Source organism: Anomalospiza imberbis, chromosome Z (assembly GCF_031753505.1).
Source record: "Anomalospiza imberbis isolate Cuckoo-Finch-1a 21T00152 chromosome Z, ASM3175350v1, whole genome shotgun sequence".
NCBI classification, from domain to species: Eukaryota; Metazoa; Chordata; class Aves; order Passeriformes; family Viduidae; genus Anomalospiza; species Anomalospiza imberbis.
The window spans coordinates 951584-971416 of NC_089721.1; the positions used below are offsets into that span (position 1 = coordinate 951584).

Genomic DNA, 19833 nt, shown 5'->3' on the forward strand with positions numbered 1-19833 from the left:
ATATTGATAATCAACCTATGCATTTCACACCAAGGCAGCTGCAATGAGTCTTTCATGCCTCATACCTGGCTCTCCAGCCAGGGCTATCAGACCTGAATAACTCAAAATATTCCTGGTTTATGGCTTGACAGAAGTATTTATGAATCAGTTTGGGTGCATCTGATTATTTTGTTTGGAAAATGAAACAGTGCTTGGAGAAAGTCAAAATCTTTTACTATCAGAAAGGAAATGTTAAATTATTCAATTTCACACAGCACTTTGCTTTCGACCTGTAGTGATCTGTCACCTTTTGCCCGTCAAGACATTTATAAAAGATGTGCAGTCTGGGGCTGAACAAATCCCTTTTGCATATTTCTCGGCGCATGAACTCGGTCACCCGCACACCTCGCTCCCTCTTTGCACTTCAGCTCTCCAGAATGCTCCCATCACACTGTGACTGGCAACACATTCCTGAGAAGCACTTTGAGTCTCTCTGGAGATAGGAGATATATTATTTATCCTAGATTCATGCTAGGAAGAGCAGAATGGGAAGCCACTCAGTCTTGCACAGGATGCTGCAGTATAAATCATTTTACTGGGTCTGTTTGCATGGGTGGAATTGCTGGGACAAGAGAATAAAGCAAACTGGAATAGTCCTCCCATCCTCCCTAACCCAGGACTGCCATCAGCATCAGCAACACCCCGCTGCTCTCTGGCCATCATTCCTGGGGTTTAGTCTGGATTTCTCAGATTGCTCAGCCTAACAGGGAAAGATTCAAGAGTGCCCTGGTATGGAAGGAACGGGATGCACAGCAGGTTTAGAGCTCTCTCCAGCCCCTTGCTGTTCATTCTGGGACTGATTCTGTCTGCAATTTCCCTCATTCTGATTGATATTCCCTTTGGAAATATTCATCTGGAAAAAATCACCACCTGGTACAGGTAATGGGCAGATGTGTATGCTGGCCAAGGGCTTTGCAGGGGGGAGTGGGCATGGGGAGAGAAGTTGTGTTTGACATGCATGCAGAGCAAGGAGAAAAGCAAAGCTGGACCAGTCACTGTGCAGAATTATCTGATATTGATTTTCACTATTTTATATTACTCCTTATTTTCCTGCTTGCTGTGTTGCCCCAAAGTCAGCTCAAAGTACAGCCAACCACAGCATCCAAGAGAGCATCTCCAACAACAGCAGCAAGAAGAACAAGAAGATGAGTCAAAAACTGGAGAGGTGCTGAGCAACAGACTTGTATGGAGAGCAGAGAAATGAAAACTGAACTCTGCATGTCCCACAGATGGTGTGTGAGGGAACAGCCACATAGAAATGCACCTTAAATTAAGGATGGAAATTCATGGTTTCAACTCTGTCTCCAGAGGCAGAAAATTGGAGGTGCATGTGACACTCTCCCAGAAAACAACTGCCCACTCTGATGGTGGCACTGCAGTAAAACACAGTCCTCCCAGCAGACCATGGGCAGTTGAGCTAGCCCTTTTTTCTCATCATCCAACATTATTACAGAATCACCCAGGCTGGAAAAGATCTCCAAGGCCACCAAGTCCAACCATTGACCTCATGGACCAGTGATCAGAGCCGCTGCTTTTTCTTCCCCTCTGCAACTTTGCTGTCACTGATGGTTTTGGAGCAGAACAACCAACCAGTTCTCCTCTCATCAATAAACAAGTCATCCAGAATAATGAGAAAATACGCAATTATTTCAGTTTTGTTTGCAATCAGAAACCAGAATCAAGCCCTTCAGCCAGGTGGTGCAGCCTAAAGCCTGCTCAGGGACCATCCTGGTGTCTAAGACCATCAGAGACTTGTCTTGGTGCCGCTGGTGCTGAGCTCCACTCCAACAGCCTACATTGAGAGACCCTCCCAGTTCATTTCTTTTCATGCCATGGCGATGCTGCTGACTCACTACTCAGACAGGCCCTGGTGTGAGATGCCACAGTTCCATGTAGAGTTCATGAAATGAGAATGCAGAGTACCTTGATAATGCCCTCAGTGTCACATTATTTCTGGTAACCATTAAAGATGTGCACAGACAAAACCACAGGTCCACTCTGAACTTGTCAATTGGGTTCAAAAGGAATTTGATAACAGCTCAGCTCCAAATAAATGGTAAGACCAATTGAGATGATGCTACAGGCATCTGAACAACTAACTTTATCTCATTACCTGCAACATGTTGAGGAGCAGACTCCGGAATTTGGTTCCTTCCACCATGAAAAGGGCCATTTTGTCACAGAGCTTGGCTGCTGTGGAAGCAAAGCTGCGGTCCGTCACCGCTTTCTGGTAGATGGTCTTGACTATCTCCCCCAGCATCTCCTCAGAGTTGGTGGAATTCTGGGCCTCCTCCATGAAGGTGGTGAGCTTGGAGTCAACGTCACTGCTGTTGTTCCTCATGCTGTTGAGAATTTCAATTAATTTGTCCATTTTATTCTTTTCAGGGTCGGTGGTTTCCACCGTGACTTCGTCCTGGTCCGTGAAAAGGGAAAGACAAGGCGTCTGTTACACAAGGAAAAAACAGATATTATCAGCCCATGTCCTTGCACAAACAGCAAAAGGGGAAGGGGATTGGGAGGACATAAACAAAAAGAGAAAAGACAAAGCAATTTTCAGTGGCACAATGGTATAACCTCAGCATTGGAAAGCATAAGTGCATGCATCCTGCCCCAGAAATGTCGCCTTTCTTCATTTCCCACACCACTCAATCCCAAAGTCCTATCCCTCAGCTCAAGGAGAAGATGTCCTTGAGGGTCCCGAGCCAGGATGCCAAAGTCTGATCACCTCTGACTGCCTTTGGTATCTTGGACCAGTTTCTGGTGTCTGTGACATCATTATAATGGACATTTTTTTGCTTCTCTTTAGAAAGTGCACTGGTGTTTGCAAACTCTTCAGACAACAATCCCATAAAATATATTTTATATATATATTTAATATAAAATATATTCATATGAATAGATGTATCTATATATAAGTATATTTTTAATATATAGACTTCATGATATAAATTGAGATCAAAGAAGTCACATGGCCCCAGCATTTAAAAGACTCTTGACTTTTCCATCTCTTGCCTGTTTTTCCCTTTTCACTTCCCATCATTACCACAGAAATTATTGCTTCTTTTCAACATTTTAGTATGCATTTGCTCCTTTTTCCTCAGTGTTAGGCATGCATCCTGCTTGCTCTTGTTTGCTCTCTTCTACCCCTCCGGCTCAATCTTATATAATACAAACCTGTAGCAAATTCAATCCCCAAGGGAGTTGTCCAAACCTCCCATCAGGAGACTGGTTATGTTGACAACACCCACCCAAGAGTGGGCGCTGATGAGATTTTTAGTCTTACAAGACTCTAAATTTCTGAGAAGAGCACTAAAATGAATACTCTGAAAGTCTCTACTATACTCCCATTTCTTTAAAGAACACAAAAATAACTAACAAAATCTCTTACTCCCCCTCATGCCACATCCAGAAATAGTAAATGCTCATGCATTCAAAGGTATACATTTCCAACACGCACTCCCATGGAATTGTATATGTTCAGGTTATTTTTGCTCTGTATTTTGGAAATCTCATTAGAGATAACACCATGGATGCTTTTTACAGTCTGACAAAAAAAATCTCAAGAGAAAGAATCTGAGTTTCACAGGCGGCAAATGGAGATATCATCTCCAAATTCCTCAGAAATCTGTGGCTGAATATTGTTTCCAAAAAGGATTTCTCCTCCGTCACTTGCGTGCAATACTTTTGTTATTGTTGGGTTGTTGGAAGGAAGGGGGGAGATAAGGGCATTTCAATTCATTGCAGAGATAAATGGATATCAGCTTTAAAGCAGTGGAGTCCAACTAGAGTCAGAGATAAATGGATATCAGCTTTAAAGCAGCAGAGTCCAACTAGAGTCAAAGTTTGGGATATAGCTCTGCAGTTGCAGAGACAAACTGCCTTTTTTACATGTTTTTTTGAAAAGTGACTGAGCTCTTCAGACCAGGAGGGAGCTCATGTGTGCACCAGCCTTCCCTCATAGAAAAGGGGAGAGTTCCCAGTCCATGGAGAGCTCAAGCTGGTAGCACCTCACCTAAGAAGTCAAGCTCAGAGCCTCAATTCTTTCAATAAAAGGTCTCCTGAAGAAGCACAAAGACACCTCAAGAGAAGTGCTGACACTGGGGGATTAAGGTAAGCTGGGAGCACTGATGAAAAGATCCCTTGAGCTCACCCCACCCTTTGTATGGAGATCGGCCATTGGCCAGACCTTCAGAAAAAGAGAAAACCAAGAAATAATACCTTTTCTTTTAGTCTCCTCCTCAGCCTGTCTTTAGAAGACTGAAGCAAATTGATCTTGGGTCTGTCCCCAACACGCTCGTGGACGCTGTCTTTCCGCTTGGTCTCAGGCTCGGGGACGCTCTGCTGGGACTGCTTCTCCACGGCCTCGGGGCCTCGGGGCGCCTCGGCGGGGACGTGCGCCGTGCACACGGAGCTGTCCTCGATTTTCAAATTCTCAGTCTCTTTGGCGTTTCTGTGCGTTTCTTTGTCGTTGGGGGAGTGCTTCTGGTTGTGGTGCCATCTCCGGTTCTGGCTGTAGCCGTGGTGGCCCGTCCTGCCCGAGGAGTGAGGGGCCTGGCCTCCTTGGTAGAGTTTCTGGTGGTCCCTGTTATGCTTGGTGCCACCCTGCTGATGATCCGTGTGCTGCTGAGACTTGTTCCCGCTGGGAAGTCTCTGCTGTCGCCTGGGAAGTCAAAATAAGTCATTGACAAGTCAGCTGGCCGCAGAAGATAGAAAATTTTAACTCCTGTTAGCTGGAAACCGAATAGGTTTTTTGGTTTGGTTGTTTAGTTTGTTTTTTTTTATTTTGAAAACTGAATGACAGTGTATTAAAAAAAATGTGGAAGAAAGTCAAAGGAAGTTCACTCATTCCTTCGTGGTTCTGTTGGGCCAACACATCTGTTCCACCAAACAGCTGGGCCCTTGGCAGGGGATGACAAATGGGGAGGCAGTTTCTTGTCATGTAACAACCCATACCTCTAAATTTCTTTCAGTGACAGTCATATTTCAGCTGAAAGTTTTTGTGAGGTTGGACAACATGACTTTGGTTACCAGGAAAAATTCTCCCAGGTTTTTGTGTTGAATTCTCTCAGGTTTCTGTGTTACTTCCACACTAACCAGGAAAAACAGCAGCAGCAAGTCAGGTATGCAAGAAAAACCAGGAGATATTGTTTTTCTAAAGGCTTTAGCGCTCCTGATACACCCGGTCTACAGCATCACCTTCTCCTCTTGCCTGCCAACACGGCACACTGCTGCATGGGTTTGCAGTGAGCTAGTTTAAGTGTATCAGGGACTTCTAAGTGGAAAAAAAGTAACTAAGAAGCAAGATACTAAGTAAACTGGTAATCTGTCCACACCAAATGGTTTTGTTGGGCCTTATTTTACACATATCAATACTTCAGCACTACTACACCAGGACAGGACACACGCATGGATGAAAAGAGGACCACACTTGGCTCTGGCATCATGGAGGGCGCGGCATGCAGGACCACAACCTCCAGAGAGAGGCCTATGTGTACAGATCTCCACATGGATAACACGGATATCCAACAGCCACAGAAGGAGGAACTGCCCCCAAAGGGCTTACTCGAGAGACTACAACATCTCAGAAAAAGTGAGCAAGCCCCTGAGTGCTGGCTGTAACTGGTAGCCAAGATGGCAAATCCCCAAAAAAACAAGAGTTGAATGGAAGAAATGCTTTGCCAGTCTCAGGCATCTCAGATTTCCAAACAGGTTCTGCAGCATGGCTGTCCCCAGTGGAGAAGGCAGAGCTGGAATGCCCTCATCCAGGATGCACCTAAAATGGAGATGGTCCTGGCACTGGATGCCTTCTCCAGGGCTGGGTCTTAAGCATGGCCACCCTAGGCATGCTGGCATCCCCTGCTGGCTGCCTCTTTGATATTGGTCTTGGCTCTGAGAACCCGTGGGGCGTTTTAATGCCCAGCCTTTACAAGGCTGCTGGGAGCAGTGCTAGACACAGGACGTCTCCCCAGTATCAGCCCCAAAAACAAGGAAACAGCTTTGAGTGCCGTGGTGACCGCAGTGGTTTGTCTCCGTATTAGTTCTGTAGCCATGATAAAACCCCTGGTCAACCTCACTCCTTATCCCAAACCCTCACCCCAATCTGGATAAATAGCAGTGTTTACTTTAAACCCATCCCACGGCAATTAGTTTTATTTTCATCACTGGCACTGCTCAGCTAAGGGAGCTCGGATGAAGGAAGCAACCATTCACAAATACATTTCAATGGTCAGCAGTCTCCAACCCTGCCTGCCAAAGCCATCTGCCCACGGAATCTGTATTCCTTGGCATCCCCAGGAGTCAAAACCTATTTTCTGAGGCCAATTGGCTTTTAACCATGAAGAGTGAGGGCTCGTGTTTAACAAATGCAGGACGAAGAGGCTTGTTCATGGAACTGGAAGGAATTCATGTTTACTCTCAGACCACCAGATCTGGTTTTCTGAGATATTCAGTGTGTGGTTTTCTTTCTTTTTTTTTTCCTTCTTTTTTTTTTTTTTTTTTTTTTTTTTTTTTTTTTTTTTTTTTTTTTTTCCATGCAAACCGAATGGCAGGGAATTAAAAAAAAAAAAAAAAAAAAAGGGAAAAAAAAAACAAAACGGAGATGCGAAAAGCTTTCCTGTTTGCTGGAGCCTATAAGCATTTTATGAGTACAGATTCTCCACATCAAGTTTTCCTGGCATTTCTTTGTTTCCTCTCAGCAATGCAATCACATAAACCGCTTTGTGAAGAGCAATGGTTATTAAAAGGGGAATGTCAAAATAAAAGTTAGTCAAAAACCTTATCTGGTAATAAGCCCTCACAGGCCCAAGTGTACAAGAGTTTTGCTTTCTGTGGTTTTGCTCTTCTCTCAAATATCTGAGTTTAACTGTCTGGTTGCACTTCAAGTCTTGGCTTATAAGCCAGTCAGCTTGCTACTTTAATTTGTAAATATTGCACAGAAATAACAGAAGTTGCACAAAGACACGGGTATAATTTCAGAAGCAAGGGAAAATGCCTGGAAATGAGCTGGGAACCAAACTTGGCCATAAATTCCTGCAAGACATGCACACAGGGACAGTTTTTTTGCTAAAGACATATTACAAACCAATCCCTTAATGTTTAAGGGCTATGAATTAAAAAAAGGTTTAAGGATAAAAAAAACACCTAGTCAAACCAATGTGGAATGTGCAAGATTTTTCATTTTGGGGCTCTTGCAATAGGCTGGGGGAGAGCAGGCAGCCCTGCCCCTCCACAGGACAGCTAAAAGTTGATGTCCCCATGGCAAGGGGCAGAACAAACACAGACCAAAGCTCTGCAGTCACTGGCCAAAGGGTGAAAACACTAAGAGTTAAAAAAGTTTTGGGAAAAAAATTGCAAGAAATAAAAGGCAAAGGAAGGAGAACGGCAAACAAGGAGCAATGTCTGTGACTTGGCAGCAGTTGGGGGTCTAGACAATCATCCAGCATTCAGGCAAAGACTCGTTGTGTGCTTTTATCTTCCCAACACCCCAGTGAAGAAGAAAAGCCAAGAAGAAATAGGATCTGCAGGGAAGAAGAGCCAAAGCAGGGAGAACAGGGCTCAGATCTTAAAACTTTCTTGACTGCACAGTATCTCAAAGCCTGGGAGGCTGGGATGACCCATGCTTGCTCTCAGGTGTGACCAAGGTGCTGGGGACACAGAGAGCCCCAGGAAAGGACAAAATGGGGACGTGGGTGTCCTGCCACATTTCCACTGTGGGTTTTTGGAAACAGCCTTGTGCTTGCTCAAAGGCAACACTGTAGGTGCTCAGATGGCAGCTTAAGGTGATGTCCCAAGAGGGTGCCTTGGAGTGACGTGCCAAGCCCAGGGAACCAGGCCAGGGAAGCACTCAAATGCACCACCCACCCCAGGCTTTTAGGTTTGAGATGCTGAAGGGAGAAAGCTGAAGCTTGAATCACATAGCAACACCTCCAAGTAAAGCAAGAATTCACCCCAGAAAAATGCTGCTGTTACTGGGAAATCCTTCCTCTGTTCCCCTCTGCTCATCCTTAGCCATAAGGATGCAGTGCCTTGCAGAGAACCATTATTCAGCTGCAAGAAAAAGCATCTGGGCAATACAATGGTTTCTTATCACTTGACTCCATTTAACAATAAATAACTATTTTCACTTCAAAGGCCAAATTCCAATTCAGTTCAAAACTCCCCCTGACTTCAGTGGGATTTGGCCATTGGACAAAATGGAAACTAAAGAGACATTAAGAGTCACAAAGAAATTGCAGAAGTCCTAAAAACCAAGGGGAGACAGTCAGGGCTGCCAAGCTGGAAATAGGATGGTATTGCTTCTGCTATTGTTTCGCCACCCATTTTTTTTATTTAATTAACTAAATGAGATACCTTTCAACAGAATTTAGATCTGACAAATGTCTGTTCTGTCGGAGAAGCCTACGCAAACAAATCTAAGGCTTCAGCTGTCTCGGTGATTACCGGCCTATGTGCTCAGAAATACATGATTCCTGCAAGATTTTACTACATAGTTTTCTCCCAAGGAAAGGAGCAGGAAGGCACAAGTCAGGGGAAAACAACTCTAGACACGTGGACAGCTGTGGTCTAAAACACAGTTGCTCTGTCCTGTCAGCCTTGCCCATATCCCCATGAGTGAGATGAATCTTTTGAGAGCCCCCACCATTTGTCCGGCATGTGGGGAGCTGGAGGACAATGTGGGCCTGCATTCTCCTGGTGGGTGCACAGAGATCTGGGTAAGCAATTCCTACAAACACTGAGAGGTGAGCAGGCACATAAGAGCATTGGTCCCATGAGGGGCAGCTGAGGGAGCTCAGTTGGCTCAGCCTGAAGAAAAGGAGGCTCAGGAGGGGCCTTCTGGCTCTGACGGGAGGATCCAGACAGATGGGTGTCGGGCTCTTTTCTCAGGGAACAAGGGACAGGACAAGAGGAAATGGCCTCAAGCTGTGCCAGGTGAGGTTTAGATTGGATATTGGGGAAATTCCTCGACTGGCACAGCTGCCGAGGGCAGTGGTGGAGTCCCCATCCCTAGAGAGATTTAAAAAACTGTGTGGATGTGGCATCTGGGGACATGGCTCAGTGGTGGGCTGGACACTGCTGGGAGAATGGTTGGACTCGATAGTCAAAGAGATCTTTTCCCACCTAAACAATTCTGAGATTCTACACATTTCCAGTGGCACTTAATGCACTTACCCTCACGATGCAGAGCACCTTGTATGGCCAAACAGACTGAAATCCCATCCTGGGACTGAGGGACCAGGTCTCTGCAAATGCTTTGGAGCCTTTGGAGAACCTGCCTGGATACTTGCCCTCAATCTCAGCCAACTTCCCCAGGGCACAAACCCTCCAGGACACCATAAGCTCCTTGCAGAGCTGGAATTCTGATTTAGTCCTGCTTTTGTGCAGAGCAGAATACCTGGTGGGCATAGCCAGGGCCACTCAGTAATTAACAGCTAAAATGGACTTGCAGACACTCAGGCAACCTTCTCCACTCCTTGCATCCTTCTGGTGCTTGAATGAACACATTCCTCACTGCATTTGACAGACAGTAAGTTTCTTTGCACCCTTTTGTACGCTTGGGCAGGGTCTCATCTCTGTGTGATGATCAGGAATATAATTCTAAGTCTTAGAAGTATCTCATGATCAGCTTTCCTTTTAAAATGCCTGCTACTAATTAGCAACAGTTGTGGCAAAGGATGGATTAAGATCACAGAATCTTTGGTTTGGTTTGGAAGGGACCTTACAGATCATTCCATTCTACCTCCCTGCCATGGGAAGGGACACCTTCCACTACATCGGGGTTTTCCAAGCCTCATCCAGCCTGCCCTGGAACACTTCCAGGATCTACTGCAGGAATGGACTCTGTGGGACCTCCCATTCCCATAATGACCCCAGATCCCTCTTATCCATGACACCCCTCAAGGCTTGGGGAGCAGAGCATCCCCAAGGAACTCAGCAGCTTCCCCTGCAAATGGAGGACTGGTGGGGCTCACTGTGGGATGTCAGGCCACCTCTCTCATCTTCTTTCCAAAAATCTCAACACAATTTTCCATTGAGGGAGGGCAATTAAGAAGGGACCCTCTTAGAGTCACCACCAAAAGAGTAAAATTCTCAATTTAGCTTGTGGGTTATTTCTGGCTGTACTAGCCAGCTGCCCAGGAAACTCAGCCTGAAGAGAGAAAGGGCAGGAAAAAGCAAAATCCTCTGAAACATCCCCTGAACAAACTTGTGTCTCCAGGCCCAGTCTTTCTGAACTAAGCATATTCCAGCCAGACCACAAACAATTGGACTGGTTTCCCACAGCAGGCACTGCTGGAGAGATTTGGGCATGGCAGTACTGCTGTGGTCAGAAATATCCATCATCACTGGCTTTGGGCGTTTAAGAGATGTTGTGGTCCAAAGTGAAGGGACTGAAGGATCCCAGTTAGGACGGGATGGAATTTTATTGCATCTAAAACTACCAAGAGGTAGGCACCAGGAGGTCTGGGGAATATTGTTATTGATATAATGAGGAGAAAGGTCTGAATTTCTATTCTAGAGGCCTGACTTCCCCCAGAAGTACTCTTCAGCAAGCCTACCTCCATCAAAGGCACTCTGATGTTTCACATGCATGGATAATGATAACTCAGTACTGCTTTGATGCAGGGAGCATCACAGCCCAGCCCTGGCCATGTTCCATCCTTGCTACGGCTGAGAATGGGAAACACTCAAATAAGCTTGATGGTTCCACACAATTTAATCAAAAACCTCAAAACCCCACAGAAAGCAATAACCACCCGCTCCAAGGATGAAGAACACAGGATTCGTGTTGTGTTTTCCCTTTGGCTTTCTCTCTCAAACTGGTTTCACTTGGCTCCAGTTTCATTTTTGTTTGCATTTTTCTCAGATGAGAAGGGAACAAGATGTCATGTTCACTCCTGAAAACAGAAATGAAATTATTCACACTTCTTTCATGCCTTTCTGTCACCAGGGGTAGAGACCACCCCAACTGCTAGACTGAGCCCACGTCATCTGGACAGACATGGCATCTTGGAAGTGTAATAAGTCCACCTGTCAAAATGGTGGTGATCAAGATTTAAAACCATCTTTGAACAGCTGAGATGAAGTGCATACTTTAAGTCTTACACGTATGCATCTTTACAAACATACAGTGAATGCCAGAAGACAAGCACAGCCAACCAAAACAATGCTGTGAGGGGAGAGATGTTTGTGATGAGGCTCAGTCTCTGGCTGCTGGGAAAAGCATTATGAAACCCTCATGTGAGTCGCCTACATGGGCACAATGCTCTTTGCCACCACCTTGGTCTTGAGGTACAATCACTGCTGACAACCCTTCCTTTGGGCCTGGACACCACATCTGCCTTTGTTTGGTAGCGGTGATTTCGTTTGGACATCTAGAGCATAATTAGACTCACTATAAACCAACATGGTAGCACCGATTTTCACAATGACGGTTGTACAACACCAGCACAGGCTGCTCAGAGAGGTGGTATACGCCCTGCCCCCAGAAATATTCAAGGCCAGGTTGGACAGAGCTCTGAGCAACCATGGTCTAGTGGAACGTGTCCCTAGCCATGGCAGGGGATGGGACTGGATGAGCTTTAAAGGTGCCTTTGAACCCGAACTGTTGTATTAATGTGACTCTGTGTCTTCACATCCAAAATCCCCACTGACTCACAAGCAAATGGATGAATGACCAACTTCTCCCACCCCACTCACAGGCCCACCAGCCTGCAGACTGTGTTGCAGGAGCAGAGACAGCGCTGCTGGGGTGAGGGGACATGGCACAACACTCCTTTGGATGGACTCAAAGCATTGAAAAGCAAACCTCAGTACTGCTGAAGCCCAGGGACAGCCCTCACACTCTGCAATGCTTGGCTGCACAGGCTGCCTGAGTCAGCTATTTTCTTACAAGCTTCATGGAAATGAATCTTCAGGAGGAATTTAAGGAGCCGTTTTGCAACACCAGCTTGGGAAAGATATTCCAAGTACAGATGGCATGTAAGATAGCTCTGAGACAGCTTTTTTAATGCTTTGCTGGATCTCCCACAAATCATAAGGGATGTCAAGATAGAGGCCCTTGTTGCACAGAGTGGGCAACGGGCTAGGAAGGCATCTCCTGGACTTCAAGGCTGACTGCTGCAACTGGTGTAGAAATCACTGCTGCAATTTCATGTAGAAATTGCTTGGAAATTACTCTCTTCATAAATGACATTACTTGGAATTACTTTGTTGGATTCTCAGCGTACTGTAAACAAGATTGCAAAAATTACATAAAAACCATCGGAAAACACAGTGACAAGGAACTGAGTCCAGTTTAGACAAAACAGTTTAAATTAAGACACGACCACAGTACACAATGTTTCCCAAACACAAACAGATCCTGGACTACTGGTAAGAATGTGGCTTGAATGAATATGGAATCATCTTTTACTACTTTGCAATAAAAGAGCTTACACTTCAGACTCCAGGCTGCCTCCTTTAAAAATACACCCAGGCTGATCAGTTAACCCGAGATCTGATAATCCTCCAAGAGATATAAACTTTAAACCCACGCCAAGATGCACAGACACAGTCCACCACCATCCTCTGTGGTCTGTCCCCCAAGACACATCCTAAATAGTACAATGAGCCCCCACCTGCTGCCTTTGTGTTCAGCTGTCTTCCTTTAGACCCCTGTGCCTCTTTGACCTGCAGCAAGGAGACATCCTAGGGATTTTTTTTTTCCATATCCTATTTATACCAGTGCTTTCTAGTGAAGAAATAAATGTCTTTCCTGTAGGAGCTAAGGCAAGATTTGACAGGATCTCCTGACAGCTGTCCAGACATATGAGATGACCCAAAGTCAATGGCAAGCAATTACTTCCGAGGCAGGGACCCAGTAAAATATCAACCCAAGCTGCAGAGATGCTTCGGACTTAGGTGTGCCAGAATCCTTTATTAAACACATTAAACTAAATTCTTTAAACAAGATGCAGCAGTCTATAACATTTAATGTAGAGATTTGGGAGCCAGGATTGATCTGGAAATTGATTTATTGCAATCCAGTGACAATCCTAAGCTGTTTCCTGAATGTTTACTTAACTCTGTTGTACTGTCAAAAGAGGAGTTCATAGAATTATAGATGGTTTGAGATGGAAGGGGCCTTTTACAGGTTATTTAGCCAACCCCCTCTGCAATGAGCAGGGTCACCTTCAACAAGAGGAGTTCTCTGCTCCTGACCCCACTCCTGCGTCCTCTCTCATGCTACCCCTAACACTCCCACAGAATTGCTAAGCTGTGCCAGGGTCTGATTCACTCCCAAAACTTAATTTCTCTTGGATAAGTTTTCACTTGTCAGTTGGGACGGGAACACACTGCCTGGGGGAGGCACAGATCTGGGCCACCTTCTGCAGCTCTGATGTCACGTAGCTGTTGGCCCTTGCTGCTTGAGGACCTGCACCCCCAGCTTTAACCAGGAAATTAGGAAGATCCATAGCATCTGCACAATGCTGGGAATGGCTAGAGCAATGTTAGTTTAAAGGAAAGAAAGAAGCCTGTTGTCCACTCGTGCCCTGGAGGCTGTCACGCTAAATAAAGACATTATCAGAGAAAGAGCAGAGACTCAGCGCCTTCATGCCTATCAATGACCCCGACACCTTCTGAATCAATCTAGGGACTCTCTTTCCCACAGATGGTCCCTTGGAGACAGACTGCTGTGGCTGTAGTAGGAATAAATGGAAACAAAACAGTTAACAAATAACCAAAAATAGAGCATAGTTACATTTTTTTTTTAATATGGAGATGAAAAATCCCTGGGTGATTTATGTGCCAGCAGAGATATTAGCTGCATATAATAGATGCAATATTTTTAATACTAATATTTTGGGCTGAGACAAGAGCTGGAATGGAAAGTATTTACAGTGCCTTGACTTCTTTATTTTGCAAACATCAGTTGCTAACTGGGGTCAGACAGAAATATTGTTTCTGCAACAAGAGCCCAAACAACTTAAGTTGGCAACTTCTTCACACACTAACCATGCCAGGAGGCCCTGCAGAGCTTCAGCTTGTTGCTACCTTCCAGGTTCCCGGGGCCAAAGTCCCCAGCTTGGGCTTGCAGGGAGAAGAAGTGGGTGGAAGATGCTCTTTTGCTGAGAGGATGGCTACTGGCCCTGGCCAAAAACTGGAAGTCACCAAACCATGCGACCACACCACTGAAGTGCTGCTGGGCTTCTTCAAATGGGCCAGGTTTCATTGAATGACATCGTATGAGACAGTGGGTGCCATAAAGCCTGCCACTTATACCCACTGAAAGTAGCAACCTGTGCCTGCCCTGACCTCTGAGCTCAGTTGCCAGATACTTTGGGGAGCAATTTGGCAGCTTTGGGTGCTCACTCCAAGGCAGTGGCACGTTTATACTTGAGGATGGAAAGCACGAAAAAGAAACAAGTTATTTCACCTCCTATTCACTCCAGCAACCAACTGCTGACAACACCTCCACGAATTCATGCTGGAAAACAAGGTGTAGATGGATAAATCCATTTCCAGTGCCGAGGAGCCGTGCCGGAAACACTCCACTAAAGAGAAAGCCATTTCAATAACAGATCGGTTTCCTAGTGCAGAGGAACCTGCCGCTCTATTTCCTTCCCTCAATTCTGGCCGGCTGACACAGCATCACGTAGTCAGCCGTGTTTTGCACTGTGTGACACTAAGAGAGGAGCCCTGCAGGGCAGGCTCATGGGTGGCAGGGCTCACACACAGGAGAATCTGGTGGCCACAGGTTTACTGTAAGGGCTGTGGTAGGGGAAGGTCCAGCTACAGACTCTTTCCATCTTTCCACCTCAGTTTCCTCACAGCCGAAGGGGAGATGCTGGGAACAGTCCTTTGCCAAAAGGCACCTTGAAGCTGGTGAAACACTAATGAGGTGTGATGACCTCACAGCTGACTTCTAGTACTTAAAAGAGTGCTTATAAAAACAAGAGTGACTTTTTACACAGGCAGGTAGGGCTAAGACAAGGGGGAATGGTTTTAAACTTAAAAAGGGGAGATTTAGGTCAGGAAGAAATTCTTCCTGTGAGGGGGGGCAGGCCCTGGCACAAGTTTCCCAGAGCAGCTGTGGCTGCCCCTGGATCCTTGGAAGTGTCCATGGCCAGGCTGGATGGGGCTTGGAGCAACCTGGGATAGGGGAAGGTGTCCCCGCCCATGGCAGGGGGTGGAACAGGATGATCTTTAAAGTCCCTCACAAACCAAACTATTCTAGAATTCTTTGAAGATGATGAAGGTGTCCCAGGAGGAGGACCAAAAATTGCTCAGAGGGTTCTGGAGCATCTCTCTTATGAGGAAAGGTTTAGAGAGTAGGGGTTTTTCAGCATGGGGAAGGCTCTGTAGAGACTTTATTGCAGCCATTCAATACTTGCAAGGGAAAGAGACCTTAAGATCATCAAGTCAAACCATTAAGAAGGAGAGAGCACTGCTGGGAAGCAGCATTGCATGTTCCTCTCACCCTCTTCCTGGTGTCCACTGCTGGTCACCAAGCCAGGTACCCATTGCACCTCTCTCTCCTCTTGCTCTTATGGCCCTTCAGTCCAGCTCCAGCACACCAGCAGCACATCTATCAGCAAGTTAGAACTCTGCTGATGCAGGATGGCATGGCAAAGACAAGATAAGGGAGTGATGTCCCAGCTGAAAGGCACAGCCAGTGGCACAGGCGGACAATACGTCCGCCCAACTTGCGCACCGTAATTCATTAGGCTGCGGTAACGCAATCACCCAGCTGAGCCCTGCTAGGAACAAACTGCTGGGTTGGTATTGTCCTCTGGGGACCTGAAGCCCGGAGAATTAATTTAGGGCAATAACTCCCAGTGATGTTGCAGAAAATCAAACCAAAATGATGATCTGTGTCTAAACTGCCTTCTGCCAACTCCTTGGCTCTGGCCCTGCCACCACCAGCTCTGCTCGGGCAGGCAGGGCAAGCACCCACTGCTGGGATTGCCATGACTATGAACACTTATTTCCTTGAGGAGACTTATCACAATACAATAAGAAGCTCTTCATCTTGTTCTAGAGGAGGCTCAGCTTCAGTTAGTGCAGCTTTCTTAGTCATGTGGTTTAGTTTTAGGTAGTACAGTGAGAAGCAGGGAGTTGGACTTGATGATCCTTATGGGACCCCTCTGCTTTGACATATTCTATGATTAGGACAAAGGGGAATAATTTTAAATTAAAGGAGAAGATATTTAAATTAGGTATTAGGAAGAAATTATTGGCTGTGAGGGTGGGGAGGCCCTGGCACGGGGTGCCCAGAGAAGCTGTGGCTGTCCCTGGATCCCTGGAAGTGCCCAAGGCCAGGTTGGATGGGGCTTGGAGCAGCCTGGGCTAGTGGAAGGTGTCCCTGCCCATGGCAGGGATTTGTAACGAGGTGATTTTCAAGGTTCCTTCCAACCCAAGCAATTCTGTGATTCCTTTTGGAGATGCACCCTTTGTTGTATTTGTTCCTGAAAACATGTCCTGTCCTTCATCACTGGTCCAAAGCTTCTAAATATTAGGCAGAACTGCACCTATTATTTTAACATCTCTGCTTAGGTGCTTTCAGCTGCTTAGAAGAGTTCCTTGCATTGTGACATTCTAAACACTATGGTCTATCTAGATGCTAGTATTGCTATGCTATTTTCCATTGCAGGCAAGTACACCACCAGACTCACTTTTGTCCTTAAAAAAAAAAAATCGCTCCTGCATGTGCTTCTCTTGGAAGAGAGAGGCAGCTTTTCACAGCTTCCACTAGGCTGGCTCAACTCCCCAGCAGCCTGCTCAGCATGGATGGCTGTGACACCCCTATTGGGGTTGGGGTGTTCCCTCTGCACCCCCAAAGTCCCCTCCAGTAAGCCTCATCAGCTCCCAGGAGGGCATGGAGAAGACAGGAGCATAAGGATGAGGATAAACCCCTGACTTCCAGATGCTGCTTCAAGGGTTCAGGCCCACGTGCTGTTAAATCTAATTAATTTGATTTGGAAATCCTACTGAGAAGGAAAGGAATGTTTCAACTTCTTCAATTCCTTCCCTTCCTCTCTCTTTCTTCTGTTCCAACAGAAGTTCAGCAACGTGCTGCAAATCATTTAGCTCAGTGCTAATTTTCAGAGAGTAACCAGTTCATCTCAAGCATTTCATTTTTTCCAGCTAGGAATGGCTCTTCGGCCCTAAAATAACGTCTTGATATTGTTGTTTTTAATAAACATCCTCTCCTCTCACTGCAAAGCCCTCAGCAAATGGCTCTGAAAGAACAAAAGACATTTCTGTATTGTTTTAAGTTCTCTTCCTTTCTGAAAAACCTCAATTAAAATGGTGAAAAAGCTACTATACTCTGTAATTATGAACTCATTTCTATTCACTCGCTCAGCAGGAGAACTTTGTCCTGTTGACCCCTGGGAATGGGTTTCTAAGGCTCTTCCAAAATTTCACAGCCTTAAAACCGACACGTTCATGCCAGCCGTAAAACACGTTCACCTTTGCCTTCACCCAATATAACTTGAAATCTTCCAACCTGGGGTGAGAGCCACTTCTGTGACTATTTTATTTGTGAGAGGAGCCTTAGTGCTGGCCATGAATGGACTGGCTCTGGAAATAGTGCAACCCCTTCAAGACAACATGAAAACTGCATGAATTTGGGCTGTCAGCTGATTGTAAAGAGTTTTCAAACAAATAACTTGCATGTCACATTCCTGAGTGATGGCCGGGATACTCTTTATCTTTCCAGTACAAGAACTACCTGGCCTGAAGAGGATGCATCCCAACCTCTTGACTTGCCAATGGGACGTTTGTGGGAAGAAGTCTGGAGACTTATTTTGGTTAAGTTCCATCGGGAAAAAAAGTCTTGTGAGACAAAATGCTGGGGCAGCTTGGTTATGTGTATCTTTAAATTTTCAGTGCAAGATTAAGGAAGGGAAGCCAGAGGGGAAGCCATTTTTTTATAAGAAAGAAACAGCAGAAAAGAAGATGATGCCTGAGAACACAGAATTAGGTACAAATGAATGCAGAGGAGCAGATTTTCACATAAAATGAATTAATAATGTCCTTCAAACACAAGCTAGAAAAATAGCTTTAAAGTAAGTCCTTTAAATAGGACTACAAATCACACTGCCTTAGAGCCAGTTACCAATCCTCCCATGATTTCATGTGTCCATAACATGCTTCAGAACATACATTTATTTTTTCCTTACACTTAGGACCAAATCTAAGGGAGCTCAAAAACATCCACAACTCAGCTTAGGCACAGCTCATCAACCAATTTCCCAAAATCCCACTCAACTCCAAAGTCTCGGGGCGGCTCATATTTTGCCTGAAATACACAAAAAGCACCCCAGCCATGCACCCCCTGATAACCACTCCAGGGGTCTCCTCAGACCCCTCCAGTTAAGCCTGTTTCTACCTTAGGACATACCAGATGAATCAACTGGACATACACCCACCAGCTGTCTACCAGAAGAAAGAAGATGCTACCTCTTCTGGAAGAAGGTGCAAATTGATGATTGATGCGACAGTGAGCTAGGGGTTGTAGCCTTTAAGGGGTTCAGTGCTACACCTTTCCACCTGTGGTGACAACAGTTCTGCTGACACCTGTTTGTGAAAAAAACAAGGGCAAGAAAAGGCTACTCCACACCTCACACAGGCTGCCGAGAGACCAGTGACTGGTGTTCAATCTTGTCAGCAGCACCAAGCCAGTTTGGCTGGTAGACCTCAGAAGTGTCACCAGTGCCTCTCTCCTCTCTCATCTCTTTAATTCACCGTATGCTTTGTGATTGATGTGTTGAGTTATATTTGGTTTCAAAAGAGGTAAGAAAAAGAACAAGGGTGCAGGTACTTACTCCACATATAACTTAGGGCTTGGGCTGGAAGGGATCTTACAGATCGTCCCATTCCACCCCCTGCCATGTGCAGGGACACCTTCTACTACCCCGGGGTGCTCCAAGCTCCATCCAACTGGGCCAGGGACATTTCCAGGGCAGACACAGCTTCTCTGGCAGCCTGTGACAGGGTCTCACCACCCTCACTGGGAACAATTCCTTCCCAATAGCCCACCCAACGCTGCCCTCTGCCAGTGTGAACTCATTCCTCTTTGTCCTAACACTACATGCCCTTCTAATGAAAGGCTCAATCCCAACTGACACTGAGATGCCCAGTCTCAAGTGTCTGTTCTTGCTGAAGAGAGCCCAGAAAAACATCCTTGTCCCAGCACTCGCTCCAGTGTGAGGTGTTTTCGCTCAACTCCTCCCACATCTCTTTGTTTTTCAGACTTCCTTGGTTCTGGTCAACATAGGAAGGCAAAATAAAGCAAGGAAATATGTTCTCTATAAGATGAACAGGCTAATTTTTCTTATGTGGGGGTGAAGCATCCTCCAAACTTCATTGAACACATCCCCTCTGAGCACAATGGGAAGTTGGATCTCCAGTTCATATCTGGTCAATGTAGTTATGGACACACGCAGTGGGATCCAGCTGGCAGTGACACTGGAGATGCCTTACAGCATCTTGCTTGGTTTCCAGCCATTTTGGTGCTGGTATCATAAGGTCTGGTGTCTGACAGCTCCTTGCATGGAGTTTGAGACAAGCTGAAATAGCGCCTGTGATCATGGAGGTGAAGCCCAGCAGTCTCTGATAAAGGCGAACACTGAATGAGGTCTCCCATGTTCCCTGCAAAGCCTTGGATTTAAGAGTGGCTGCTCTCCTAACCTTCTCCACAGTTGTAGAGCCACCATGAGCTCCTGTTCCCACTTCAAAATGCTCACAAAAATTACAGAATCACACAATGGTTTGGGTCGGAAGGGGCTTTTCAAGATCACATTTTTCCAC

General features: G+C 45.8%; 1 protein-coding gene across 4 annotated transcripts in view; it reads right to left on the reverse strand.

Annotated features, from left to right (window-relative positions):
- CTIF (cap binding complex dependent translation initiation factor) overlaps window positions 1–19833 on the reverse strand; it is a 143225-nt gene that overhangs the window by 35064 nt on the left and 88328 nt on the right. For 3 of the 4 annotated variants that reach the window (XM_068177086.1, XM_068177088.1, XM_068177089.1), the window contains 2 exons: window positions 4258–4699; window positions 2153–2482 (listed from right to left, as the gene is read on the reverse strand). In XM_068177086.1, coding sequence (XP_068033187.1) covers window positions 2153–2482; window positions 4258–4699 — 772 coding nt within the window. The remainder of the gene's footprint in view (window positions 1–2152; window positions 2483–4257; window positions 4700–19833) is intronic. The other variant, XM_068177087.1, reaches the window with a different exon arrangement.